Genomic DNA, 26,120 nt, shown 5'->3' with positions numbered 1-26,120 from the left:
AAGGCACCCACTATGGGTGTTTTAGATTTGGTTGAAGCTCGGTGGTGGTCCTCTGTCTGCAGAGGTTGATCAAGGAGCGTACACTTCACTGAGGGATCTAAAGCTATGCAAGATAAATTCGAGCATAAATGTAGTGCCTGAGGGAGCAGACAATCTTACAATGGGAAGCGCTAAATGAGAAACACGCTATAATGTTCCAAAGATAAACTTGGTACATCGCTCAATGAAGAATTCAAGAAAATTAATTTTGGGACTGAGATTCTGTTTTTTAATTCAGGCTACTGGGTGAATGCGGTGTTACTTTTGTACTCTAATTTTCAATTTTAATAATTGAAGATATCCTAGGAACAGAATAAGACCATCCGTCCAATGTAATTCTCTTAGGATTGATCTTCTTTCCACTTTATTTTTCTTTTGTTTTTAACAACTTCCATTTGTTTCTTCTTCCAGAAACAATTTAGGTGTCCCTTGAAATCATTTAAGTTCATCGTTGCAATAGCTTTCCCTCATAACTTAGTCCACGTGGTTTCTGGATACTGTGGTTCTGAGCAGTTTCCTCATTTGTTCCTTTTCCCTGTTTTTTAACTTTTTTTCATACTTTCCAACCACTCTTCTGGTTACAGTGATTTATCATTTCTCTAGTAATCAGTGGGATCAAAAACATTATTAAATACATGCATCCTATACATTTGCCTGATAACATCTTAAAATTCCAGTGAATTTGAATATTATGTAAAAAAATTGTCATTTATGCACTATTGAACAATAGTCATGGTAATGTTAAATGTATTAATATAATTTGTGATCATAAAAATCAGCATTATTACACCAACACTTGGGTTCTAACTAGAATTTCTGAGATTCAAGGTGGCATTTGCATCTAGCCAAAATCTAAGTAGATTTCACCCTGTTTTACGTATCAGGGTGCATCTCTAATGCAGCCTTTTCTAACTTTGTCGCCCAGCTCCATACTTTCTCCAAGATAATATTATCTATCTGCAATTCTTCTGGCACAGAGGAAAATTTGTCAAGTTTGCTGAGGATTGGTTTAATCTGAAAATCAGGCTTACATGATTTTATTAGGTTTTGGACTGAAAAAGTAGTTCTGATGCTTGGTAAACTTAAAAGAAAAAACAAATGAGCAGCAACAACAAGACATATTATGAATGAAATTGTAGGCCCAGTGCTGCAGTTAACTCAGTATTGCCCAGATGAAATAGCTGTGATACATTTTAGTGATTTCTCTTTCATGAATTTTCTTTCTGAACCAAAAACCCCCAACCCGACCCTAGAACTGGGACTCATTGAAGCACAGGCTCTGCCGCTGGAGATTATGGAACCAAGTTTGGATTACTTTGGTACTCATTTTCCATTGGACATAAGGAAACCCACAACTGAAATATTCATTACATTTAAAGGAACTCTTTTTCCAGGTGTTGGCATGCATTTTATTAGCAATTTCTGGAAAAGGGATCAAATACCACTTTTCTTTGCACCTAAAAGGCATTTCAACCAATGAGTTCAATTAAAGGAAATCAGTATTTTTTTTATATTTTCGGCTCATGCAAAGCTGTGTTTTTTCCAGAATTTTTAAAAATAAAGCTATGTGCCAGCCACCATTAAACATGATAGTTGTAAAAAGAGAGTATGTGAGTTCCCTAGGGACAGCCAACAAATATGTACTTCAAAGAGCACTGGACATTGTTTCTAAGTATAGCAAGTCATTGAATACACATGCCCACCTTAGCTATGTTTTGTGGACTTTATAGTCATATGCAGAACTGGCATATGAATCTTATGCTGTGTCACTTCCATTGGCTCCCAAAATGCCAGGTGGCTTTTTCTTGAGCACATTTCTTGTCAGTTCATGTGAGGTAGGGGTGCTAAACTCACCTTTGTAATTGGCCTAGTAATATGAGAAGGCTTAAATTCTTAGAAAACACTGGCAGCTAGCAATTCATCAAAACCAGCAGCAGTCAAAAAAAGCCCCTCTATTTCTTTGCATATTTTTCATCTATCAATTGGAATTCATGTTTAACTTGCAAAAATAATGCTAGTAAGCAAGTCTTGGAATAAATGAAGAGTGATCTTGTATATACATGTTTGGATTCTCAGAGTTCCTTAAGGAAAATGTTGGTGTCTTGAATAACAAAACGAGAACAATCAGATTCAGTGAGAAAGCAAGCAATATTATTTAAAACTTTTTGGTCCACAAGACATTTGTCCGAATCTATGTTGAGTCTACCTGTTTTCCTTTACAAGAACTTTTAAGACAAGTAAAGTTATCCTAACAAAATAGAAACGAACACACCCCTAAATCATAATATCGTAGGCTCTGTTCATGTGAAGAGAACCTGAGACATTTTGATCTACCTCTCTGAAGTTTTTGATGACTAGTTATCTATGTACTTTCATGATAATTTAGCAGATTTATTTCTTGATTGCAAAGTGGTTTTTAATTTAAAAGTGCTCAGTAGTTTCCTGCATATCAGTCAGAATATGATGATCTTGATCAATGGACTGGGTTGAGTAAAGCCTCACCATGTCCTGGTAATAGATGCCTTTTCAGCCTCCTGTACCCACTAATTACCAAACATAGACTGGCATTGAAAAGTGCAAAATAACATAAATAATGTAGCTAGGTCATACCTTTCATGCCCTCAAATTTAATTGTCAGTCCAGGTGCTACTTTTCCATAAACAAATTCCTTTTCAGGGAAATGATATTTCATCATACTGGATTTTATTGGCCAAATCAGTTTGCTTATATTTGTCGCTTTTTTTTTTTGCAGTTTCTTTGAAAAACAAATCGGGACCTTCTTTGCTAAGGTCAAAGCACATTTTCAAAGGAGCTCCCTGGCTAAGATTAGGCTACCTTGTCCAATACACAGAACAAAATAAGCTATAATTACACTAAACTGTGGAATCCATTGCTGGCCACTTGTATGAATCTGATTTCTTCTGATTCACTGTACCTATCCATATGTCAGGAAACAGTCTTGTCTCATTGATAACATGTTCCTGCTCTCTCTCCTTTATTTTTTTCCTTTTTTTTTTTCCTCCTGATTTTTAAAGAATTTTTCACTGTTTCTGGTGGTTGGGAGAGATGGATTCATGTTCTGGAGCTGATGAGTCTCATGAAAAACACTTCGGCAGCATCAACCATTCATTTCTTATATATCAAGGGAAAAGAGCTCATTGCAGCTGTGTTAAATACAACATAAAATGTGAATACTCTTTCAGGAAGTTTACATCCTCACTTTCTGGTGCAAGTTCAAATTGGAGATTAGGGGCCACTAATGCAAGCATGGACTTGGAATATCAACAACATCTAAGACCACATGGATCAGTAGGAAGGGAATTTTTAGGATGTGAACTTCAGAAAATTTTTCTGAAAGGTGAAGGTAGTGAGAGCAGGTACTGAAGTATGTTCAGAAAACTCGCAGCACCTCAGCATTTTTAGGCTTCATTATTCTTTACTTCCTGGAAGTCAAGCCAATTACTGTTAAAGACATTTTAGGTATGATTACATTGATAGATGCAAGAGGCAGAAGAAAATAATATAGTGTTTTTAAATAGAAAGCAAGCATCCTTTATCACACCTGGGCAACATGTGGAAGTGACCTCCATCGATCATGTATAACAAGACAAAGGCTAATTACAGAATATGTTTCACACTCACATGCATATCTATAGATTTTCCCATAAATCTTACATATATTCTATTACTTTCTAAGGTCTAATTTTAATGTTATGAAACTTCACAAGAGTCAAAACTCTGCCTAATTTGCAGCTGGCTCCGGCTCACTGCTTGACCTTGCCATTGAGATAAGACAAAATCTCCAGACAGAGGTGATTACAGAAGAAGAGACATCTGTTCAACACAGATTATACTTCACACAAGGCATTATCATCTTCAAAGAAAGAGCAATGTCTAGAAAATATCGTTTTAAAGAAAACATGCTGTCAGAAGGTAGTCTGTCTAACTTTCATAAAAACACAACTGCTTAGACGAAATTTCACTGTACTATAGCTTAAATCATAATATTCCGCTTTGTAATATTCTACTTGTGAAGTTTCAAAATATTCCACATATTGTATCAATTGCAGTTTAGTTCTAGGGCTGTACTGTTGGCATTTGGTGTGGGAAAGCATTAGCTTTTCTCTGATTTATACTCTACAGGGGAATGAAAATGGCTATATGTAAGATTTTGTTTACATTTCAAAATTACAGAATCAAAATTATTCTTACACTTTTCTGTGGACTTTTCTCCCAGCATTTCTCTGATAGTGAACAACACTTTAAGGGTGAATCATGGACAATCTTCAATCTACAATTGCAATAAAAATCTCTAAACAATACAAACAAATACATTTGGGAAAATCACAGTGATACAGGAGAAGAAAGCAAAGCTGAAATACTCACGCAGCTAAGAGAAAAGAAGAATTTGTCCATGTCTACTTGGATGTTTGGATACTTTAAGTCTGATTTATTACAAACTACAAAATAACTAAACTTACATTATCCTTGGAAACATGAGATAATTGGCTTGATCACAGAAAGGGTGAACACAATGTGTTGTTAGAAAATATCTTAGGAAAACTGAATTTAAATAATTCACTTAGTTCTTTGAATAGAAACTTTTACAGCTGTAAAGCACACCTATGCAAATAGAAAAAATCTGGTGTTGCTTTTGGCAGCTTCTCCATTGTATTTGGATTGGTGGTGTTTTACTGTTAAGGATCCTTGTGAGCAGGCACAGCAGTTAAGGAGTCCTTTGGAGCTATTCATGTTATGGATGAAGCACATATAGCTACTTGGGGTTGTGCCTTGGGCCTCCATCTCACAAGGGGACTTATTCATATCCTTTGGAAAATGCTGTTGATAATTAGTGCTTTGTAGACTGGTGAGCTCACTCCCATTACATAAGATTAGTGCTGTAATAAGGAGCTGGCTAGTGTCTGTGGCCAGATTGTCTGTCACTTGGAGAATGCTGCCAGCTGGGAAAGTAATGGGGCATATTGCCACTTTTAAAACTGTCCAGAGACTCTGCATTAGTTTTTCTTCCCTTCAGCATAGGAACATTCATGCTTTGTGTTTTGCAGTGCTGGACCTCAGGTTGTCAGTGTTAGGTAGCTGAATTTAAAAAAAAAAAAAAAAAAAGGCAAAGGCAAAATAAACCAGAAGTTTAATTCTGCCAAAATTAAAGCCTTCTCTTTCCCTTCCGTTATTGTTCAGTGAATCAGAATGCTTTAACTTGAGCAAATCTGTAACTACACCTCTCTCAGAAAGACTAGCTTTGTTGAATACAAAAACCTTCAAAAGGCATGGAGTATTGTAGGGAAGGAGCCTGCCTATGAGGGTTAAATAAAGCAAACAAACTAAAAAGTACTGTAGTCAGCTGCAAACAAAAAGCTCATTGTGCCCATGTCCCAAAGGATTCTTGGAGAAGGAGATTTTAAATCTACCAAATGTTTTGGTTTTGTGCTGCAGTCAGTCATTACAACTTCTTTTTTAGATGCTGATTTGACCTGCACTTAAATGGAGGGGAACTATATAATGTTATTAATGACAGGTATATTTTTAGTTCAGTATGTTGTAGGCAGTAAGGAGGGCCTCTTGGACAAAGTGGGTTTTGTCTTATTTTTAGCAGGGGGGTCAGCAGTTACTTCAGAGTCTCATTACGGTTGGCTCTGGGCTAAAACTCTTAGACAGCCACAAACCTGCAGCAATTGTTGACATAAATGACAAAGTGCAGGATTTTCAGTGGTTCTCATGGCAGTTGTGCACAAAAGGACTAAGTCACCTCATGCAATTTCAATTACTTTGATAATACATAATTATCTTAGTGTGAGTCTCAAAGAACATGCATTATACCAAATCAAAATTTAACACCTTACCATACTTTTCTTCTGCAGTAGAACATCTGGCCATTAGCAATAGAGTTTCATTAGCTCTCTTTCTCACTTATTTTTCAGTCTCTGTGCAAAGGTGTCTTCTGAAAGCCCACTACACACCATATACCGAAAAAATTGAACTATGCAGTGTGTGAACCATGATGAAAGTTATTTGTTTAGGAAGAGCTGGTACAGAGCAGATAAAATCAATGGAGTTTTTCCCATTGACTTTAATTAGCTTTTAAACAGTTAATAAAATAGATACTTTTTCTGAAAAATCATTGCTTTGGAACACTCCTGCTATATGTGCTGTACAGTGAGTAGACATTGCCATCTAGTGGGAGCTTCTTGCCATACTTACTGGATTCTCTTGCTCATGGAAAAGTTGTACTTCAGTTTTGTTTAAAAAAAAGAAGTCAGAGCAAGTTGTCTGATCCACCACACGATCAACTCCCCACAAAAGATAGGATTTATGGTGCTTTTATGTTCCAGCTTCATCAGCTCACCTTTTTTTTTACTTGTTTCATTTGTATTCCTCAGATTTCTCTCGCAAATTATTTATTTTTTGCATAAATCTTACTGCTTATTCAATCTGCATTCTTTGCTAGTGGATATTTATGGGTATACATGAGTCTATGTTATTCAGTCCTTTTTTTTTGCAAGCTGTTGCATAAGAAATCAAAGGGTTTATTAGTATATACCACTGCTCTGTTACCAAAAAGAAAAAAAACCCAAACCAAACAAACAAAAACCCAAAACTTTTCAAATGTAATCTTTTGCAGCAAAGCTCTTTCTAGAAGTCTGTCTTGCTCACAGTGCGACTCTGTAATGGGAAGTGTTGGGTTCCTGCCTGATCCAAATCTTACCAGTTTCCCAAATCTTGAGCAAATAAAGCCCGGATTAAGAGCCTGAGGAAAGCCATTCAACTATGATCTAAAAAATAGCAGGATCTTGACATGTTATTTTTGTGTGTACTTGTACATAAGTTTACATATAGCAGTTGTCTTAAAATTTACTGGGATTTTTCCCAGCAAAATTTATCAACACACTTAGCTTGGTCTCTCCTTCAAAAGGTTATTTTACTATGCATCTCAATTGTGTGTATGATCTACCCTATAGAGTTTAGAGTGCCACCTATGTTTTTCAAGTAAGGTATATGCTTAAGCACTCACTCAATGGAGCTTTTAATCTCATGAATGCTTTTGATGAGTTCTGTCAGACTGCTTCCATTCATGGAATTAAACAGAAAAATCCTTTGCAGGAATGGGGTAAAATTACATGAAGCAGAGTCTATGCAAGAAGGTAGTTTTGTGTCTTTCCCAATGTACAAATTAATTAAAATACTAGGTTAACTTAATGAAAGTATTTCAGACATTGCCAAATCTTCATAGTAATCTCTCTGATCTTTTTTTCTCTTGAAAGGAAATTAAATCCCTTTCAAACTTCCCGTCAGTGTCTCATAACAGAATCGGTGCTTTATAACAGCATGAGCCACAAATGAGGGTTTTCTGAACTATTCTATATACCTATTCTAACCTTGTGCTGATCTTGTTGCAGTTCAGCCAACCTATAAAACTGGCTAATTGCCAGGACTTACTGGAAATGACATGTAATTTTTAGTTAAGCTATCCAATTATAACAGAACTTTCACAATGAGGGACTTGGTCAGGGCCTTTCCTGATAAAGGTTTCTAAAAATTTGTCTACTGTTGTGAAAAAAAGTGTATTCTTGTTCTTAGCAGAGTTATGGAGAGAAAAAAGAGTAATAGTAAGATTTGCAGTGATGATTTCAGCTTGCTTATTGATAAATACCAGACAGGAAATGTTGCTTCACTTTAAGATGAAATGGCACAGAGAATATCTAGTCAGTCAATCCCTAAATCTTTCATTGTTTTTTTTTTTAATTTGTCTCATTAGTCTTACATTAAGAAGCAATCAGATATGGAAGCAGCCAGAATGAAAGAAAGTAAAAATTCCATTGGAAATAACAAGTGCCCAAAAGTACCAAAACAAGTTTGCACTTTAAGCTTATCTAAACATGCTGAAAGCATGCTTCCTTTTCACAGAGGAAGCATTAACCCTATAACTAACTTTAAATAGCTGTGTTTCAGGTAAATTATTTCCTAGCTTTAGTTACATACAAAAGATTATTGGCTCTTACACAAAAAGGTGGTCAAGCAGTTAGGTTTTGTTTGCATCAGTTGTTTGTTTTGTTGTGCTTCATTAAACACAGTGCTTGCTGACTCTTTTAGAATGTAAAATACAAGTGATTGATCTCAGCCACTTGGTGTGTCTTTTGTAGATAAAGGAAGGATGAAACTTCCAAATCAGTGTCACAAAGATGAGACACTGCTTACTCATAGGCTCACCTTGGCAGGGCAAACATCCAAAAGAGATGAGTGGATTACACATTAATAAGGAAATCAGTCCCTTGAATAAGGCTGGTTATCTGAAAATTTAAATAACAAACCTCCCACAAGGTAGGATCTCATTCATCATGGGAAGGGTATACTCATTCAGTTTAATTAGTGGCTATCTAAATGAGGAAAACATAGTGGCTGGCTAATAAAGTTATCTGCTTTACAGCTCTTGCTATAATCCTGGCTTTCTTACAATTTATTTAAGTGAAAAGTCAGCCTGTCACCCAACTGGTAAATTATGGCTGTGAGTAAATTCAATGCCATATAAGGAAATCATCCCCAAAAATGTGGGCTTAAAATATCTTTGTGGGCTCCTGCAAGCATCATATCCAAGCTCCTCCTGTGAGGCCACAGAATACTATGTCACTGTTTTACAGATGGAATCAGCCAGCCAAAAGCATTGTCTAATGCCCTGTAGGAAGCCTGAAGAACCTAGCCCCACCTCACCTGCAGCTCTAACCCATGGACCATCCACCCTCTTCCTGCAGGAAAATTTTCAGTGCTCCTTAGCAGAAAAAGCTAGAAAAAGTAAATCCAATGTGCCAGTGTGGGCTTTGCTTTCAACAAAAAGACTGTACAAAAAAGACTAATTAATTATTATGGTGGAATTAAAGGCATAAAGAGGATAGCAGGAGTCCCAGTTATCAACCTGAAATGATGGCAAGACAGAATAGTGGTGTGGCTCCTAAAGGACCAAAGGCATGTACAGGGACCAAGGGCTAGGTCCCGCAGTTACCTGATACACAGAAGCATCAGGTTTTTTTATTAAAAAAACCAAGTGTCTTGCCATCAAGGATGTTGATAGCTTTTCAGAGTGACTGGTACAGTGGTGTCTGCTTGAGCCTGAGGTTTGTGTGCTTCCAGCCTTCACTCCTCTGCATTGCTTTGAACTTCCCTCTCAATGGCCACCTCAGCAAAGCATGCTTCATGGCTGGAGCAGAAAAGCGTAGTAAGCCAAACTTCCTTTGAAGTACATTTTGAGTCATGTACATAGTTAGAATTATATGTCCTAAAATGTACAGTCTGGAAGTGCTTTGCACTTTAATCCAGAACAAAACCTCACATTTGATGTGGTAATTCTGCTTAAAAACCAGGGTAGTAGTAGTTTTTAGGTCCCTCTGTGTGACCACTCAATCCAAGTGTTTCTGCTGAGGACTAAAAGGGTCTGAGCAGCTTTTCTTCTGTTTATTAACTTAGCATTTGAATTTATTTATGTTTTCAAAAACATAAGTCATATCTTATGAATGATACAACTGTAAGTATTGCTAGAGCTGTTGATTGAAGCTTGGTTATTGGCAAAAGGCTGTCTTCAGCTTTATCAATTTAAACACAGTGCTCCTTAGTGTGGTTTCACTGGTCTGCCAGACAAAAACAGTTTACTTGAAGATATAACCTAGCAGCAGGGTGGCTGGAACCATGCCAGTAGTTTTTGGCTGATCTGTGAATATAGCTGATCTTTTCTGGATGTGATCTTAGAAACCAAACAAACCTGAATGGTATGTATTGCCAAGGAATGAAGTTTGGTTTTTTTTCTGTCTGCACAATATGCTTTTCTAAAAGACAGTAAAATATTGAAATATAAGGATCTTAAATGGCGTAGCGGCTTCAAAAAGGGCATCTTGATCAGCATATCTTAAGCAATGTTTCCCACCAGAACAACTATAACCTGAGTATTTTAGATGATTCTTACACTTATTGCAAGGGTAGGTGAGTTTTCACACTTAGCACACTTGGTATGAAAGATTTTAAGTGAAAACTAACAGTACAAATCAGTATGTGACTTACAGGATTTATTTATTTCCCATTAATTTATTCCTGATACAGCTTTACTGGAAATAATGCAGTCATTTCTAATTTACTCTAATGTAATTGAAAATCAGAATCGTGCCCATGGTCATGCAAAAACATAATCCTTAAGAGGAAAGAAAAATGTTAGTTTATTTGACTAGCAACTTACTGCACTCAAACTGTGAGAATCTTTTTGTACCATTATCCCACTATCAGTGGCTAAATAAGGAGTTGAAAAACTACAGAAAAGCTGGGTGGAGACCTAAGAAAGCATTTCAGCAGTCTGGAACTTCCTCTGCTAAGCAATTCTGGCACTAAAACCAAGCAAAGTCACTTATTCAGCCAAAATAAATCTGTACAATGATGATATCAGATGTGAGGTAACAGCAAGTCATGCTGGAGGATATCAGACATTCTTGAATAAACCTCAGGGCCTAGATATAACCCTTTGCCATTACAGTGCAGCCCCACCAGCAAAGCAAACACAAATTCTGGAGTCATTGTGGCAAGGCAAGTAAGAGCATATGGAGCCTATGTGCTTAAAGTGGGAGCTGGCAAGCTGCTGAGCACCTTCAGCTGTCATGCTCCCAATAATCATTAATTATCCTCAATTCTCACAGTGATCCATATGGAAGCAAAGAACTCTTTAGTAAAATTTCCACAAGCAACAGCTGCAAGGCTTGTTGAAGTCTTTCCTTTGCTGTCAGGGTATCATTGATCAAACTTTTCTACCACTAAACTGACTGGGTTTTTTATTTTTTCTGAGTACCCATATGTCTGGGCATATTCTTGAAAGTGATTGTATTGCCTCATGTTAAGATGTTGCTCCCCATCATCTGAGCAGTGTAACCAACCATGTGTACGCTCATAACTTACATTAGTAAATCTTACTTTTCAGTTGGGTTGGGTAGTAAGACATTCAAAGCTGAAAGTTAGAGGTTATTACTTCTTTCTGCTTACCCTACCTCCGCAACACTCAGATGGACTTCCCTGCAGGGCAAGTGAAACCTACATGACTCTTCCTTCAATGCGTTGTACTTCCTGGTGCTTCTGAAGGTGCACCACAGGCCCGTAGGCAGAGGAGACAGCGCAGGTATCTGGGGTAGTGCCTTCATCAAGCCTAAGCCTTCAGTGCTAGGTAGCCCTGGTTTAGCAGGCAGTAGCTTTCTATGTTGTGGTAGCATGAATTTTTCTGATTGGATTCCTTCATCTTTAACCAGTTCTGCCATAAAAATGTGCTAGACCTTTTTCTCAGACGCCATTCCAAAATACCGTTTTGGAAAAGGAGTCTTGGAGCACTCTAAGTTACATTCATTCACACTGTGCAAGGGCATATGCCTTCCTCCCTGTTTTCCTTCTTTCTGACTCAGAAGCTATGCAGAGAGCTTGCTTGCCTTTTTTACTCCAGGTATTGCAGGAAGCCTGGCACACCACAGATTGAATTTGACTCATATGTATGGCATTTGGCTACTGTGTTTGCAAGACTCACTCTGTGATTTATAAGCTACTTTGAAGTGCTGAATACTGGACTTGAGTAAAGGAGTTAGTGTACATTATAGTTTAGGACTATTAAACACGGAAACATCAAGATGGAATTAAGTTATTTTCACATAAAAAAAGAGAGATGTTTTATTAGAGGTGATAAATTCAGAGCACAATAAAGTTATTTAGACCATGATTGTTAAATTGCTTGGATAATTAAAACTGTCATGGATAAGATGATGTGCTAGGAAAAATTTAAGTATTTAACTCATTTTTTTCACAATTTGATTCATTGTAAAGTAAGTAGTACTTGTGTGGGGTATGCTAACTTTATTTTTCAGAATATATTCACTCAGACAGTGGATAGCGATTATTTCATGAAATTAAGGAAATAGAAAGCTAAACTTTTATGATATTTATACAGCCAGCTCCAGACAGAGAGATGTAAGCCCTAAGAAAGATATAAGCACTCTAGAAAATGTGTCATTTTGACCATAGAAGGGGCTAGCTGCCTGGTTAATATCTGATATTTATGTGAATTCCAGTTCTTTCAGAAATCTATTTTTATCCTTCATGAAATTCTTCTTGGAATGACACAACAGAAACCCCAAAGAAAACCACTAAGAATAGTTTCCCAAATCATCTCTTGCTTTTCTTTACATAACATAATGCAGATCTTGAAATATTGTTCTTCATTTGCTTTCAAGATAAAAACCAGTGGGATAAAGATTATCCCACCTCTGCTGACTGCAGAGACAGTAGGCTGTATGTCCCCTACCAAAGACTACAGCATAGATTTCAAATTGGTGAGAAACTCCCTTTGCTTCTATTTTTCCTGCTTATTCATTGGAAAAGAGACTGAATCCTGCCTAATTTTCATCCCAAAGTGACACCAAGCAAAGATGAACTTAGCCATGCTTGAAAGACTGCATTCTACGGTGTAATAAATGCAGATTGAGCCCATCCATGGAGCTCTGTGTGGACAGCCTGCCAGCAGCCAGCAAGCACAGCTAAATAAGTGCAGACCTGACCAAATCGATATGCCAGATGTGTGTCTCAGGTGTGGGACTAAGAAATTTTTTTTTTAGCTAAAAATATTTTTCAGCTGTTTGAAGGCTCTTTGGTTCTTCTTTTTGTCACAAGCCAACAATCAGATTTCTACTTCTACAACTATTGTACCAGTTTCTGGTTTTGTTCACACATATTCATAGATGTCTTGGTTAGTTTTTCTACAGAGGGCAGAATTTGGATCAAAATTTCTGAAGTTGAGAGGCTGCTATATATGCTCAGTCTGCCACCTAGGACTTTCTAATGGAAATATCAGTCTGCAGTGATCTGGGGCACATTCTGACACCTTCACTTATTTTGCACCTAATTCTGTACATCATCCCATTGAATGACTTCATTAAATGAGGTCAGAGAATAAATATGAGTCTGAGAAATTAGCCTGCAATAGCTGTTTAGTAGATGTGAACTAATGAGAGTTATGGGTTATTTACTGCACTTCCTTACATTCCACTTTATGTCTGTCTGTGTTTTAACTTAAAAACTCTTAAAGGAAAGAGTTTGTTTTAACTTACTTAGGATAAGGTTTTGCTAGTGCTGAATTGTGTCACTTTGTTTTGTTCACCTGACATCAGTCTACAGTAAGTGAGAAATTAGATCAGAATATTTTTTCCCATTGAGATAATCTGTTAAGAGTGTGAGAGGATATTATAAATCTAGTTTTGTTTAGTTTGTGTTTAGCAGCCTGAATCAAACAAATTAGGTTGTGCTTTGCTAAAGGTAATATTGTATGTTCTTCTGTAAAATGGAATGTAAATATACTCTAGCACTGGAATTAACGGTTTTGCTCCTCTTTTCTGCAGCAATATGAGAACTGGCGACCAAACCAGCCAGACAGCTTCTTTTCTGCTGGAGAAGATTGTGTTGTTATAATATGGCATGAGAATGGGCAGTGGAATGATGTACCATGCAATTATCACCTTACTTATACCTGCAAGAAAGGAACAGGTATAAATTTTCCAGTAAAAATAGCATAATTCCCTAAATTCCAGTTCTATAAAGTTAAAATTACAATTTTCAGCTGATTTATGGTGACAAGTACAGTGAGCCTTAACCGAGTTAGACTCACAAAGTATTCCTTTGTCTTTGTCCGCGTGTTATATCTCTACCTAATCTGTTCTTGAGTCAGGCACAAAAGTGTACACAATTGAAACCCTTGGTTAAAACCAGGCAAATTTCTTCTTAGGTACAGATCTTGGTAAAAGAGGTCTTTATATACCTGGCAGGCTTGCTTTACTTACATGCCATGAAAATATTGCCAAATCTTCTTTGCTGGAATGGTATCATGGTGAAGTATGTGGGCAGTCAGAGTAGGCTCTTCAGCTTCTGTCAGGTATATTTTTCACTCATCAAATAATGGTCACCTTTATCTTCCTCTTTTCCAAACTAATTTGGTTTCTTGGCACCACTGGAATCTGAAAAGCCCACTTGGTTTATACAGTACTAGAGATGATACTTAGAGGAAAGCTGCCTGTTATTGGGAGCTCTACGGCTGTACAGCAACTGCCTCTGTGTCTTCTGGCTGGGAAAGTAAAGAATCAGCCAAACTCTTGTGTGCACTCTAATTTTCCCAATTACTGTTTATAGCTTTTTGTTAACATGTTCTCTGGAACTTAAAGCCTTTCACACAGTCCCACACAACATCCATCTCGCTAAATTGGAGAGATACAGATTTGATGGGTGGATGGTAAGGTGGATAAGAAACCGGTTGGATGGTCATATTCAGAGAGCAGTGGTCAATGGCTCAAAGTCCAGATGGAGATCCGTGACAAGTGGTGTCCCTCAGGGGTCCGTACTGGGACCAGTGCTGTTTAATATCTTTATCAGTGATATTGACAGCGAGATGGAGTGCATCCTCAGCAAGTTTGTGGATGACACCAAGCTGAGTGGTGTAGTTGCCACACCAGAGAGATGGGATGTCAACCAGAGGGACCTGGACAGGCTGGAGAAGTGGGACTGTGAGTACCTCATGAGGTTCAACAAGGCCAAGTGTAAAGTCCTGCACCAGGGTTGGGGCAATCCCTGTTTTCAGTACATGATGGGGGATGACGTGCTTGAGAGCTGCCCTGTAGAGAAGGACTCGGGCGTGCTGGTCAACGAGAAGCTCGACACGAGCCCACAAGGTGTGCTCGCCCAGGAGTCCAACCTGCATCAGGCAACCAGGAAGCTGCATCAAAAGAAGTGTGGCCAGCAGGTTGAGGGAAGTGATTCTACCCCTCTGTTCCTCTCTTGTGAGACCTCATCTGGAATACTGTGTCCAGTTCTGGAACCCTCAGCATAAGAAGAATATGGAGCTGTTGGAATGGGTCCAGAGGAGGGCTACAAAGATGATCAGAGGACTGGAGCACCTTCCCTTAGAGGACAGACTGAGAAAGTTGGGTTTTTTCAGCCTGGAGAAGAGAAGGCTCAGAGGAGATGTTATAGCTGCTTTCCAGTACCTGAAGGTGGCTACAGGAAAGCTGGGGAGAGGCTATTCGGAAAGGCTTGTGAGGATAGGACCAGGGGGAATGGGTATAAACTGGAGAGGGGCAGATTTAGGCTGGACATTAGGAAGAATGTCTTCACCATGAGAGTGGTAAGACACTGGAACAGGTTGCCTAGGGAGTTTGTGGATGCCCCATCCGTGGTGGTGTTCAAGACCAGGTTGGATGGGGCCTTGTGGCAGCCTGATCTGGTGGGATGTCCTTGCCCATGGCAGGGGGGTTGGAACTAGATGATCTTTAAGGTCCCTTCCAATGCTAACTGTACTATGATACTATGATACCTTGATGGATCCATGAGATTTAACTGTTTTTAAATAGTCTTATCGTTGAGGAAGACATGAAAAGTACACTGAAAATGACACCTTTTTTTTTTAAATGCATGCACAAACCTCACGGGTTTTAAGGTTTTACAGCTTTCCAGTGAAAATCACTTCTTTGCGTGAATATGCCAACCATTTTGGTTCAAATTTGTATCAGGGATTTTTTAAAAAGGCAATACTAACCATACTATCCACTGCCTTCCAATTTTCATCATTACTGTATTTGATTCAGAAGACTGGAGAACTACAGAAAAGATTGACCTCACTGTAGTTATTTGGATGTATCTCTTGAGAGTCTAACTGAGGTCACTTGACATCTTGCCTTAGCAGGATGTAGAGATCAGTGCCATATTCAGAAGTGCACTTACAAACTGATGTTTTGGGTTATATTCTCTCTTTCTTTCAGTTGCTTGTGGTCAGCCTCCTGTTGTGGAAAACGCAAAAACCTTTGGCAAGATGAAACCTCGTTATGAGATCAACTCCCTTATTAGATACCACTGCAAAGATGGTTTCATCCAGCGTCATATTCCAACCATCCGGTGTCAAGGAAATGGAAGATGGGATATGCCTAAAATTACTTGCATGAATCGTGAGTTCTTTAAAAGGAAACCAGTGCTGGATCAGAAACAATAGGCTAATTTAAGGTCAATAAGTAATGAGCATAAATTTTAAGAGAAGTGCTTATCTGGTATGACAGATTATGACAGTAATACTGTTCGGTCTGTCTGTAGGAAAAAACATTAGGTCTCCAAAGCTAATGAAAGTGTTCCTTTTCTGGTTTTACAGAAGCTACTAGGATTCTTTTCGAGTAAACACCATCACTCTTACAAAGCCCCTGAAATTAATGTATTCCTAGTAACGCTAACAATTCTTTCTGCAACTGTGGTTTAAATGTGTGTAAGAGATACTTTTGATGTCTGTAACGTGGTTATAATACCAGTTAACCATTTATTAAGACTTTTAAAGATCAAGAATAAATGGAACTGTAAAGTGAAGTGTAACTAGCCCACACATAGTTAAATAATTTTGAACTAATTTCCCTTTTTTCCTTCTTCCCATCACAGCATCCACATACCAAAGGACTTACTCTAAGAAATACTACTATAAACATTCTTCATCAGGAAAGGGAACATCGTTAAATTCATCAAAACACTATCATCGTTGGATTAGGACGTGGCAGGACTCAAGGCGCTGAGAGCTAAATGGTGAATTGGGATTTCCACCATTTCAGCCAAAGTCATAACTTCCTGTGCCTTTTCTATCACTTATAGGAGTATTATCAAATTGTTTTGAAACTATGGACTGCGGTAGTCACAATGCATTTTGCAAAAATATGGTGTTTATCAGAAAATTTAAAAAGAGGAGAAGTGCTTATGGGGATAAAAGGAAACCATTTCCAGCCTATAAAGATTATTAGTTTTCTATATGCCAGCAGTGTGGACCATTTTATGATATATACCAGCCTTCTGCAATATTTAAACAGCTCAATTTTAGCACCAATGAAAATGTAAATAAGATGATTTTAATGTTGTTTAATTGTATGTTGTTTTTAAAATCCTGTATATAAAATGAAAAGTCACACTAATTTCAGGCATATTTATGGTTAGAACGGCCTCAGAGGTCTTCAGTCACTTATGACGTTGGTTTTATGCTGTTTACCTAGGCTGGAAATGGTTGAAAGAGCTTCACTGACTGAAATTTGCTATTATCAGGTGAAGATAAACACACAAGTTACATGATTTTTTTTTTTTTTTTTTTTTTTTTAATGGGAACTGTGCCAATTCCCCTCCAAGGTACAGTTTGTGTCAGTGTGATGCAAAGTTTAGACAGAGCACAAAAAAGTGGCATGAGGCATGAACTAGGGACTGCAATGTGGAACTTTTCTTCTGCTCTCCGTTTCAGCTTCACCATTCATCAGAAAGGACTGCATGGAGGAGTTGTGTATGACAAGGAGGGCCTGTAAAAATCCAAGTGCTAATACATTAACTTTATCAACCAGGGCCACTTTTTTGAAAAGAAAAAAGAAAAAGAAAATAAGGAAAAAGATTGTTTCATGACATTAACCACAACGTCTATATTACAGGTCTCTGCATTCTAAAATGGAGATAGACCTGGTGTTTGGGGGATTTTTTTTTGTAAAAAACAAACAAAAATCAAAAAAGTAAATAATGTTGTATATATAACCATTTTTTAATCTTTTTATAAAGTAATGAATGTTTGTGTATGAATGCTGCAGCTGTGAAGCGTACATAAATAAATGAAGTAAGCCATACTGATTTAATTTATTGGATGTTATTTTACCCATACAAGTAAGATTAAAAGAGCTCGCCAGTGCAGTATTAGCCCCTGAGCTCCACTTTTGGAACCATCTGTCTGTTCAACTGCAATTTCCTTGAAGAACAAAATTCCTGCTAAACAGGATCATTTGTTTGCAGTTAGATGGGTGAGAACTGTGTGACTTACAGAAGAATCAGAATCTTGGCTTTCTAGAAAGAAGTGTGTGCACAAAATGATTATAGGTTGTAGTTGGTGCAGTGTGTACGTAGGAGTTTTCTATTACGATTTCTTACCCTGGTCAGCTCGGCGACTGACCTGGGTGTGTACACTAGGTGTAGAAGGCAACATTTGAAATGACCTCTCCACAGAAAGGACTGTTATTTCTGCAAAGTGCCTTGCACACCTTTGGGCACAGGGCAAAAGAAAAAAAAGTGAAAATGAAGAACAGTGAGTATGGTAATACTTTTAAAAATAACATTATGAGTACAAACACAGATGGGAGGTTTATGCCTTTGTGTTAGTGTGGGGATATGATTCAAAAAGTTGAAAGGGAAAAGAAAAGAATTGAAACTCAGCCAACATTTAGGAGTTTGTACAAGGCAGAGCTGCCCATGGAGTGAACTTGCCTTAGCTCCTTTGGAACAGTAATTGCAGTTCCAGACAACACCTTTTAAGAAATTGCAGTGACTGCTTCATTGAGGGTACCTAATCTTTGTCCTTTCAGTGTGGCAGTGCATCACTGTGTTGGCTGGTTCATTCCCCACCCCTTACCCCCAAACAATGCACATAATACTTTTCTCTGTTTATATTATTATCTTGTATAGTGTATGATGTGAATGTACGTTTTTTTGTGAATGAAAGTCTAAAATCTTTGTAACTTTTATATCTGCTTCTGTTTCACCAAAGAAACAAGGTTTTGCTATACTGTGACTTGTCTTGTTATTGCATGTCTTCCTGTTTAAATCTATGCAATGTGATTTTTTCATATGAATACAATTAGACTGTCAGGTACACAGTTATCATGGGCTTAGTGAAGCGCCCACTGGAGTCAAGAGAGTCAGTAGTAGGTGCTGGATTTGACTTTATATGAGCAGGTCTAGGGGATATTTTAAGATATACATTGTATGTTTTGAAGTTGATTATTGCTTGTATAAGTCAAGGCTCTGTTCATAAATATACAGTATTCTACACATCACTTCCTTGTACCAGAAACATACAGAACAGAAAATATATTTTAACACTTTGCAAACTTTCTCACCATATGTATAAAAACCCCTGCATAGATTTGTTGTTTTCTTGTCTACTTGTTGGATTTAAACAATGTTGTGAGGCATTCAGATAACATTGTGACTGTAGTTTTAAATAGGTTAGATACAGTGCTTATAATGATTTTTTTCATCTCCTTCTATTACGCATAATAAAATAGGGCTGATAACATTCCTTATTAAAAAAACCCAAACAAACAAAACCTAAACCCTGTTACCCATGTTTGTTTATTTAGACAAAGAATGTAACTTTATTCAGCTCTCGAGTTTTTCTAATATTGACATAAACCCCAAATGCTACAATACCAACCCTCTGCAAAATGCACCCACTTGTATCTCAGATCTAGATGTGCTGTGAAGCCAAGGCATTACCACAATGCCATTACTTCTTTACATGAAGCATGTCTGAACTCCAGTACGCAGAAGCCTGTTGGGATTGCAGTAGAGAAATAGAAGTCAGAACTAGAGATTTAAACGCATATTTTCTGAGTGAATGTTCCTTACCTCTGCTTTTTAGTATTTCAAGTTAAAACAGAGTATTTCTTATTCATCCTGCATCTGCTGCAGAGGTAGAAGAGTTACCTTTGAACTGTATTTTACAAGTACAGGCAAGACAAATGTCAGAGTAGTATTCCTGTAGTCATCTTCCCCTGTTGCATGAGTATTAAACTTTTTGTCTCTACTAACACACTGACTGCCATCTAAAAGAACAAAGAAACATCCCTAGACTCGTAGGTGGAAAGGTTAGGAGAGGACAGGGCATTGATAATTAAAGACATTAGTTTAAAGGAGTTCAGATGTGCACTGCACATCTTGGGTTGCTGGCAGCACATGAAGTATGTGGTTCAGCCATAGCTCAGCCTGCAGATTTGTGCACAGAGCTCAAAATGCCGCATGAGAGTCATTGCATTTTGTGTGCCCACAAAAATCCCTGTGGAGTAGCTATTATAATTCTGAACATCTTCCTGTCCTTTCAGATGTTGACGTTATTTGACTTCCTGACGTGAACCTCAGTGTATGGGGTTCATCTCCTGCAGAGGTTAATATCACACAGGATAAAACCAAGCCAGGCCATCTATTTCATCAGGGCTTCTCAAACAGCAAGAGAAGATGCTGATTAGTAGAAATATTCCTGTATTCCAGATGCAACCTAAAAGATGCACAACCGCTTGAAGCTAGGGAGGAAGAGACAGCTCCTTGACGTCAGGTATCCTCAAGGGACATTGGTTTGTATTGGATCTTTTGCCTGAGAGGTCACTGCAAGTAGTGACTCTTCAGAGATGGTGGATGGATGAATCATGTAGCAGGAAAGACAAGTTCCTGGAAGTACAACAGCTGGGCCAGAAAGATACAAACAGGCTGTCAAGGGCCTGTAAAGTAGATTTTGCAGTCAGAAATTGCTTTGCCAGGACAGTGGCTGGAGGAACATTGATTGAGGTTTAACCTATGTGCATGTTAAGGTCTATGTAATACTTGAAATGAAGTCTTCATTTCTGTAGGCAGCATCTTTACCCCAAGTATACATAGAAGCCAGCACATAAAAGCAGAGATATTCACAGGGCAATGGGAGTCTAAAGCTGCAACAGCTGGGGCAAAAAGCTGCTGTAAAAAGCTTAGCAGTACAGCAGCCTGGGATGACTGATGAAGTGAAGCCTGAGGAGTAGAAACAGGACTTACCAGTGTATGTGCTATTATATAATTTCTGAAAACCTGGATCCTACTAAGAGCATGACTTGTGGTTATAATTAAATCCACAAGGAAGCTCTGCAACTGTAGTAACTTTGAGTTTTGTTTTGGTTTGGTTTTTTTCTCCTTGTGAACGCTGACCTTTTGCATTTGGAAGAGCTACATTTTTGTCTCCTAGGAAGTCCTGCTGCTGTTTTATCTCAAAAAAAACCCCAGACATTTTCTCCTCAGTGTATATAGGACTGCTGAAGGAGTAGCACTGCAAAAGTGCCTCCTAGGGCTTCTAGACAGATCTACGAACTTCAATGACATTTGTAGGCAAAAGGGTATGAATTTAATCTCTTGTGAATAGAGCCATTTCTTAGTCCAGATCATAGGGAAAAAGAGTGATCATGTTCTTCCCTGAATTAGAAAGTTTTCAACAAGCTGTCTTGTTTCACAGAGGTAGAATATGGCTCAAACTGTCCACAGGCTTCACGTCTCCAGATAGAAAATTGCCTTTGCACTAAAAAATGTTTAAGGTGTTGCATACCGAAAATGACTGGAAAATCTCTGGGTTCAGTGCAACTGTGTCAGATGTTACTGATGGTGTAATTTGTTTGCCAAACAAAGGATCCCTTTGGATTGTGAAAGCCTTACCTGTACCACTCCCAGTATGGTTTCCATGTCAGCTTCTTGGTGAGAGAGGAGGCAGCCCCCAAGGTCCACCTGACTGGCTGCAGAGATGATGCGATATCTGCAGCATGACGTGGTTGAGAGATGCAAGTCCTAGGCTGGACCAAATGCCCTATGCCTTCCAAATGGCCATTTCAATGGGAACATATGTTCTATTAACAAAATCAGGAACTATCATGTTTCAAATTGTGCTGAGGCCAGGCTGGTATTTGCGGCTTGAAAATGGCTGATGGTACAGGGCTGAAATGTTAGCTGTTCTCCTTTCCTTTTGGGGAAAATAAAGAAGATTTCCTCTCAGGAGTCTGATTGTGCTGATTTTCTCATGCTTTCGGGCTATAAAGAGAATTCTAAACCCGGCACAGGGTCATTGGTCATGGTACCAAAGCAATCACACCCAAATGAGTCATGAGTCTTTCTGCAGAAACCGTCTCCATTAGGTATCTCTGTAAGAGGATCTGCAGCATGTAGGAGCAAAGGTCAGTCTGCTTGCACTGTGCCGTCACTGACAGAGACTAGTGGAAGATGCTCTAAAGTAAAAGACATGACTGGAAAAAGTAGTGGTTTGATCTCTCATCTACCCCGTCCTCCGTAGGCCAGCAGCCTGGCTTCCTTCCTGTGGTCTTTCCAGACTGACATTTTCAAAGTCAGAATAAGAAGGAAGAGAATAATCAGAAAATTATGAAAGGGAATTGTAATGTCAGAGATAAAAATGAAGGAAGAATGATGAGAGAAAAAAGTATATAGACATTGATTTGAAAATGGAAAATCAATCCTTGTTAAATTTGTATTAGGGAAGAATTTGAATTTATACCAATGAAAGCATACCAGCCAGATAGTTATATCCCCAGTAAGTGCACACCGATATGACAGCTACATTTAATATAAAATACATTCTATTATAGTTTTTGAGAAACTGACATAAATATGTGTGTTCTTTGGTAGTTTTTATTTGTTAGTAGTTCTTTGGTTTTTATTTGCCCTGTAAGGTTACAGGTGTTATTTTGAAAAGCTGCTTCAATCTTTCAGGACTTTTAAGACAGACCTTCAACCCTATGTTTGCGCAAGTGGGCTGTGCTTTCAGACACTCTTCAGTCCTTGAAATTGCTAGCAATAGCTGTTTGTATTTGTAAAGCCAAACATTTGAGTTCAAAATAACAGGCAGTATAGACACAGATTTTTAAAGCTGCTTGAAGTGACATTAACATAGTGCCGAGGTGAAATAACTTTTAAAGAAAAAAGAGATTAGGATAGCCAGCATCAATTACATTTCAAGATTCTTCTTGAAGAAGACATTTCAACTGTGGAAGTTAATGAAAAGATTAGCGTCTAGGCTACAAAATTCTTCTGAGCTGCAGAGTATATTGGGTACTAGCTTACACAAAACCAGACAAAGAAGTGAGTTTATCTTTACCTCTTGGGACATAATTTTATAGTTCTATATAGTAAATCTTCATTTTTGGGGGGGGTAAAAAAATCATATGCATGCATTTTGATTCACTCAGTATAGTGGAACCAAGGCACCATTAATACCATTAAGGCTAACCGTAGAGGGAAAAATATTTGCCAAAGAAGAGATGAATAAAACCAAACCTGTTTTCTCTTTCCCTGCCCCAGCAGACTCCCCGTACAGCTTTGATCTTAAAAAGGCCATGGAGATTGCTCCAGGCTGCTGAAGGTGGCTTTGGGGCTGCTGAATTTGTTGAGTGGCTGAGATTATCTACAGGCCCCTGGAGCAGCAGGAGAGCAATGACAGCATGGGATAGCAGGGGAGTGCCATCAAAGAAAAGTCAGGATAACTGAGGGTAGTGTCATTGAGCCAGAGCAGGAGCAAGACAAGCCCCATTCCATGGAGAAACGGCTGGGCAGCCCATGAGAGCTGTCACCTTGTACTGGAAGGCATCAGACCTCAAACCTTCCCTGATGTGATGTTACCTATAGTTTTGGCTGGGATATTCCTATTAGGCTAATCCAATTCTAAAATGGCCAAGATAATGCAGTTGTAACCACTGTTAAATTTGTGTCAAATGACAATACACAGGGTCCAAAAAATCATCAGGCTGCGAGGTCAGTTTCAGTTTATTTCTTGGGGAACAAGTCTCCTTCCTGTTAAACCATCTTGGATTTTCAAAAAATGGGTACAAATGAAAACTATTGTCCATTTATGTAACAAAGTCAGCTACTCTGCTCCATTCACGGCCTAGGGTAGCCAGTTTCCCTTGAGATTCTCTCTCTTTCAAATCATTCTCTGCTGCTCCTAAGATTCACTTCAATGAAGTTCATGGATTTTGCTTTTCCTGTGCAAAGAAAGAATATTACAAATTCAAAAGAATTCTCTCAACCTCTGCCATATAAGTTCTGTGTGATAGTCACAGTGTAAATGCTTCTAGCTGAACTCACATCACATGAATAACCCTTTGGGTCTATGAATTATCAACTTGTGCTCCGTGAATGGTGAACAAAGAGCACAAAAAAGAAACAAGTAAATTCTGTGTAGTACAAAACTTTTTTCCTTTCTTATCTCTACTACATCGCTATTTACATAACCCATAGTCTGAGCGTGCAACGGCTGCTATCTTGTTTTTATAATACTTTTTTCTGAGACCTGTGTGTTTTTGGATACAATGGCAATATCCCCCCTCCAGACCCTCTATGTCTGAATGTTTAAAAAAACTAACAGTTCTCGAAATATCAACACCTATCCCTCCATCTCACTCAAGAAGTGTTTAATTAATTATCTCCAGCTTTCATAAATTAATAAATGCTGAGAGATGTTTTTTGAAATTATGTATTGTGTATCATAACAGGAAGCTCTTCTCCTAGAGAAAGAGCAGACAAAAAGTAGCCTAAATTGCATTTTATTAGTGTGTGAATCTTTCTGTGAAATAGTCATATCACGTGCTTTAAGAATAGATTCAATCAAGAGTAAAAGGCATGTTACATTGTCAAAACTGTAGAAATCAAGTTTACTTTTCATCAATTATGTTGCCTTACTGCAGCTACAAACTCTTCAGATGGAAGTTGTACTATGACCACTTTTGTTACATAAAGTGTAGGTAGTGCTAAACTAAACAATTGAGTAGCTATCTCACAGTATTTTACATATTCACTCAATCATTTGTGTGTTTCTGTGCAAGGTGAGTGCTTAGCTCAACAGGCATTCCCAGGAAGAGGCTTGATGGTGCTGTTATAAGTACCATATAGTCAGCAGAGTTGTCCAGTATCTATTCCTAGATATGCTAAATCATGCACGATGTGAATTTCAAGAAAAACATAATGGCACAGACATGTGCTGAAGGACTGATGCAAAATCATTGCTGGAAGTATCATAGAAAGCAGAACAGAGTAGGAATACTTTGCTGTGATTTATTGTAACCTGTTTTTGCAGAGGTAAATGCATTTGAAACTTGGGCCAGAATGTGCATCAATAAACTAGGATTTACTTGTACATCTAAGGGAAAAAAAGTATCTTCACACATCAAGAGACCAATGCTTACTTGAATTTGGATCCAAAATATTCAGTTTCATACTGCTCCTAGGTGCTTTATGACAAGTACTGAGTGCAAGATTCAGACCTACCAGTACAGCTTGCTGAGAGGGTAGTTTCAGTTAGTGAAAGTTTTGGGGTCACCTTTGGGACGTATTCCTATGCTTATTTGCCTTGAAGCACAACATAACAAAGTTCTAATGCAAGCCTCTACATCTGTCTTCTTCCAGCTCAGTATTGACATTTTGTGGTGAAGGCAACTAGAAATGGCAGGTGGTTTATTATCCTTCATGGAGGGTGACAGTGACAAGTCACGTGGAGAGACAGCCTGAATCCTTCCACAAGTACCTATGTGATCCAAAGCCACCTGTGCCTGAAGTGAGAAGCTGTATTTGCCTGAGACCTCTCACTCTAAAATGAGCAGGGATAGTTGCACCCACTGCTGAAAATGCCATCTGGGATCCCTCACTTGCAGCTGGGAGGTTACGGGGAAAAGTGTAAATTAAGTAAGCACCAATTGTACAAGCCAACATACTACATGAAAATGCAAGCACAGGGAGGCATTTAATTTCTCTTTCCCTTATCAGTGAAGGAAAGTGTCAGTTTTAGCATAAACAGTAAACAGTACAAATATATATATATATGTAACATGTCTGGATAAGGAAGAAGAGCAAGACACAAGAGAGATATTATAAAAGAATCAGTGTCTGGAGATAAGTACTGTTGGATGTCATTAAGTCTCCATCCAAGATCAGCCTCTCCTCATCCAAGAATGAGATAAGCTCAAAGAAATATTAGACTACATGGATTTTACTAAAGTTTATGACTTCTTCAACTTCACACATGCACAAAATTAAATCTAAGTATTTATGCCTCGGGGTTAAACTTCTCTTGATGAAATAGCCAGCAGGATGACAATAGCAGAATGGAAATCTTTGCTTTTTAAGGGACTGTATCTCTCTCTTTTGAATCCTTCCTGCAGGACACATATAGCTGCTTAACTCATGAGTTATGGTCAGTCAGGGAGGTAGAGGTGAAAGAACTATATATGCTTTCCTGTAGTTATCTGTTTAAAAGTAAAATTGCTTGCTTAAAGTTCAAAAGTGGAGTGAAAAAGGCTTGAAAAGTCAGGGGGAAAAAAAGGAACAGGAAAAAGAATCAGGGTTCTTTTTGCCAGAATCTCAGGAGAAAAATGGCCTGAGTAGAGGAAATGTGTGATACCACTAGGGAGAAATCATCACTTTAAAAATGTTCTTATTGATGATGGATCCCCTAGTAG

At 38.2% G+C, this 26,120-nt stretch overlaps 1 protein-coding gene across 7 annotated transcripts in view; it reads left to right on the top strand.

The window, feature by feature from the left end:
* Positions 1-21,636, top strand: part of VCAN (versican) — a 109,869-nt gene extending 88,233 nt beyond the window's left edge. For 3 of the 7 annotated variants that reach the window (XM_054054411.1, XM_054054412.1, XM_054054413.1), the window contains exons 13-15: positions 13,455-13,599; positions 15,861-16,043; positions 16,519-21,636. In XM_054054411.1, coding sequence (XP_053910386.1) covers positions 13,455-13,599; positions 15,861-16,043; positions 16,519-16,649 — 459 coding nt within the window. In that variant the 3' untranslated portion in view covers positions 16,650-21,636. The remainder of the gene's footprint in view (positions 1-13,454; positions 13,600-15,860; positions 16,044-16,518) is intronic. The other 4 variants (XM_054054414.1, XM_054054416.1, XM_054054415.1 and 1 more) reach the window with 2 other exon arrangements.
* The last annotated feature ends 4,484 nt before the right edge of the window (positions 21,637-26,120 follow it).

Source organism: Cuculus canorus, chromosome Z (assembly GCF_017976375.1).
Source record: "Cuculus canorus isolate bCucCan1 chromosome Z, bCucCan1.pri, whole genome shotgun sequence".
In the NCBI taxonomy this organism is placed as follows: domain Eukaryota; kingdom Metazoa; phylum Chordata; class Aves; order Cuculiformes; family Cuculidae; genus Cuculus; species Cuculus canorus.
This window is presented reverse-complemented; position numbering and strand designations above follow the sequence as displayed.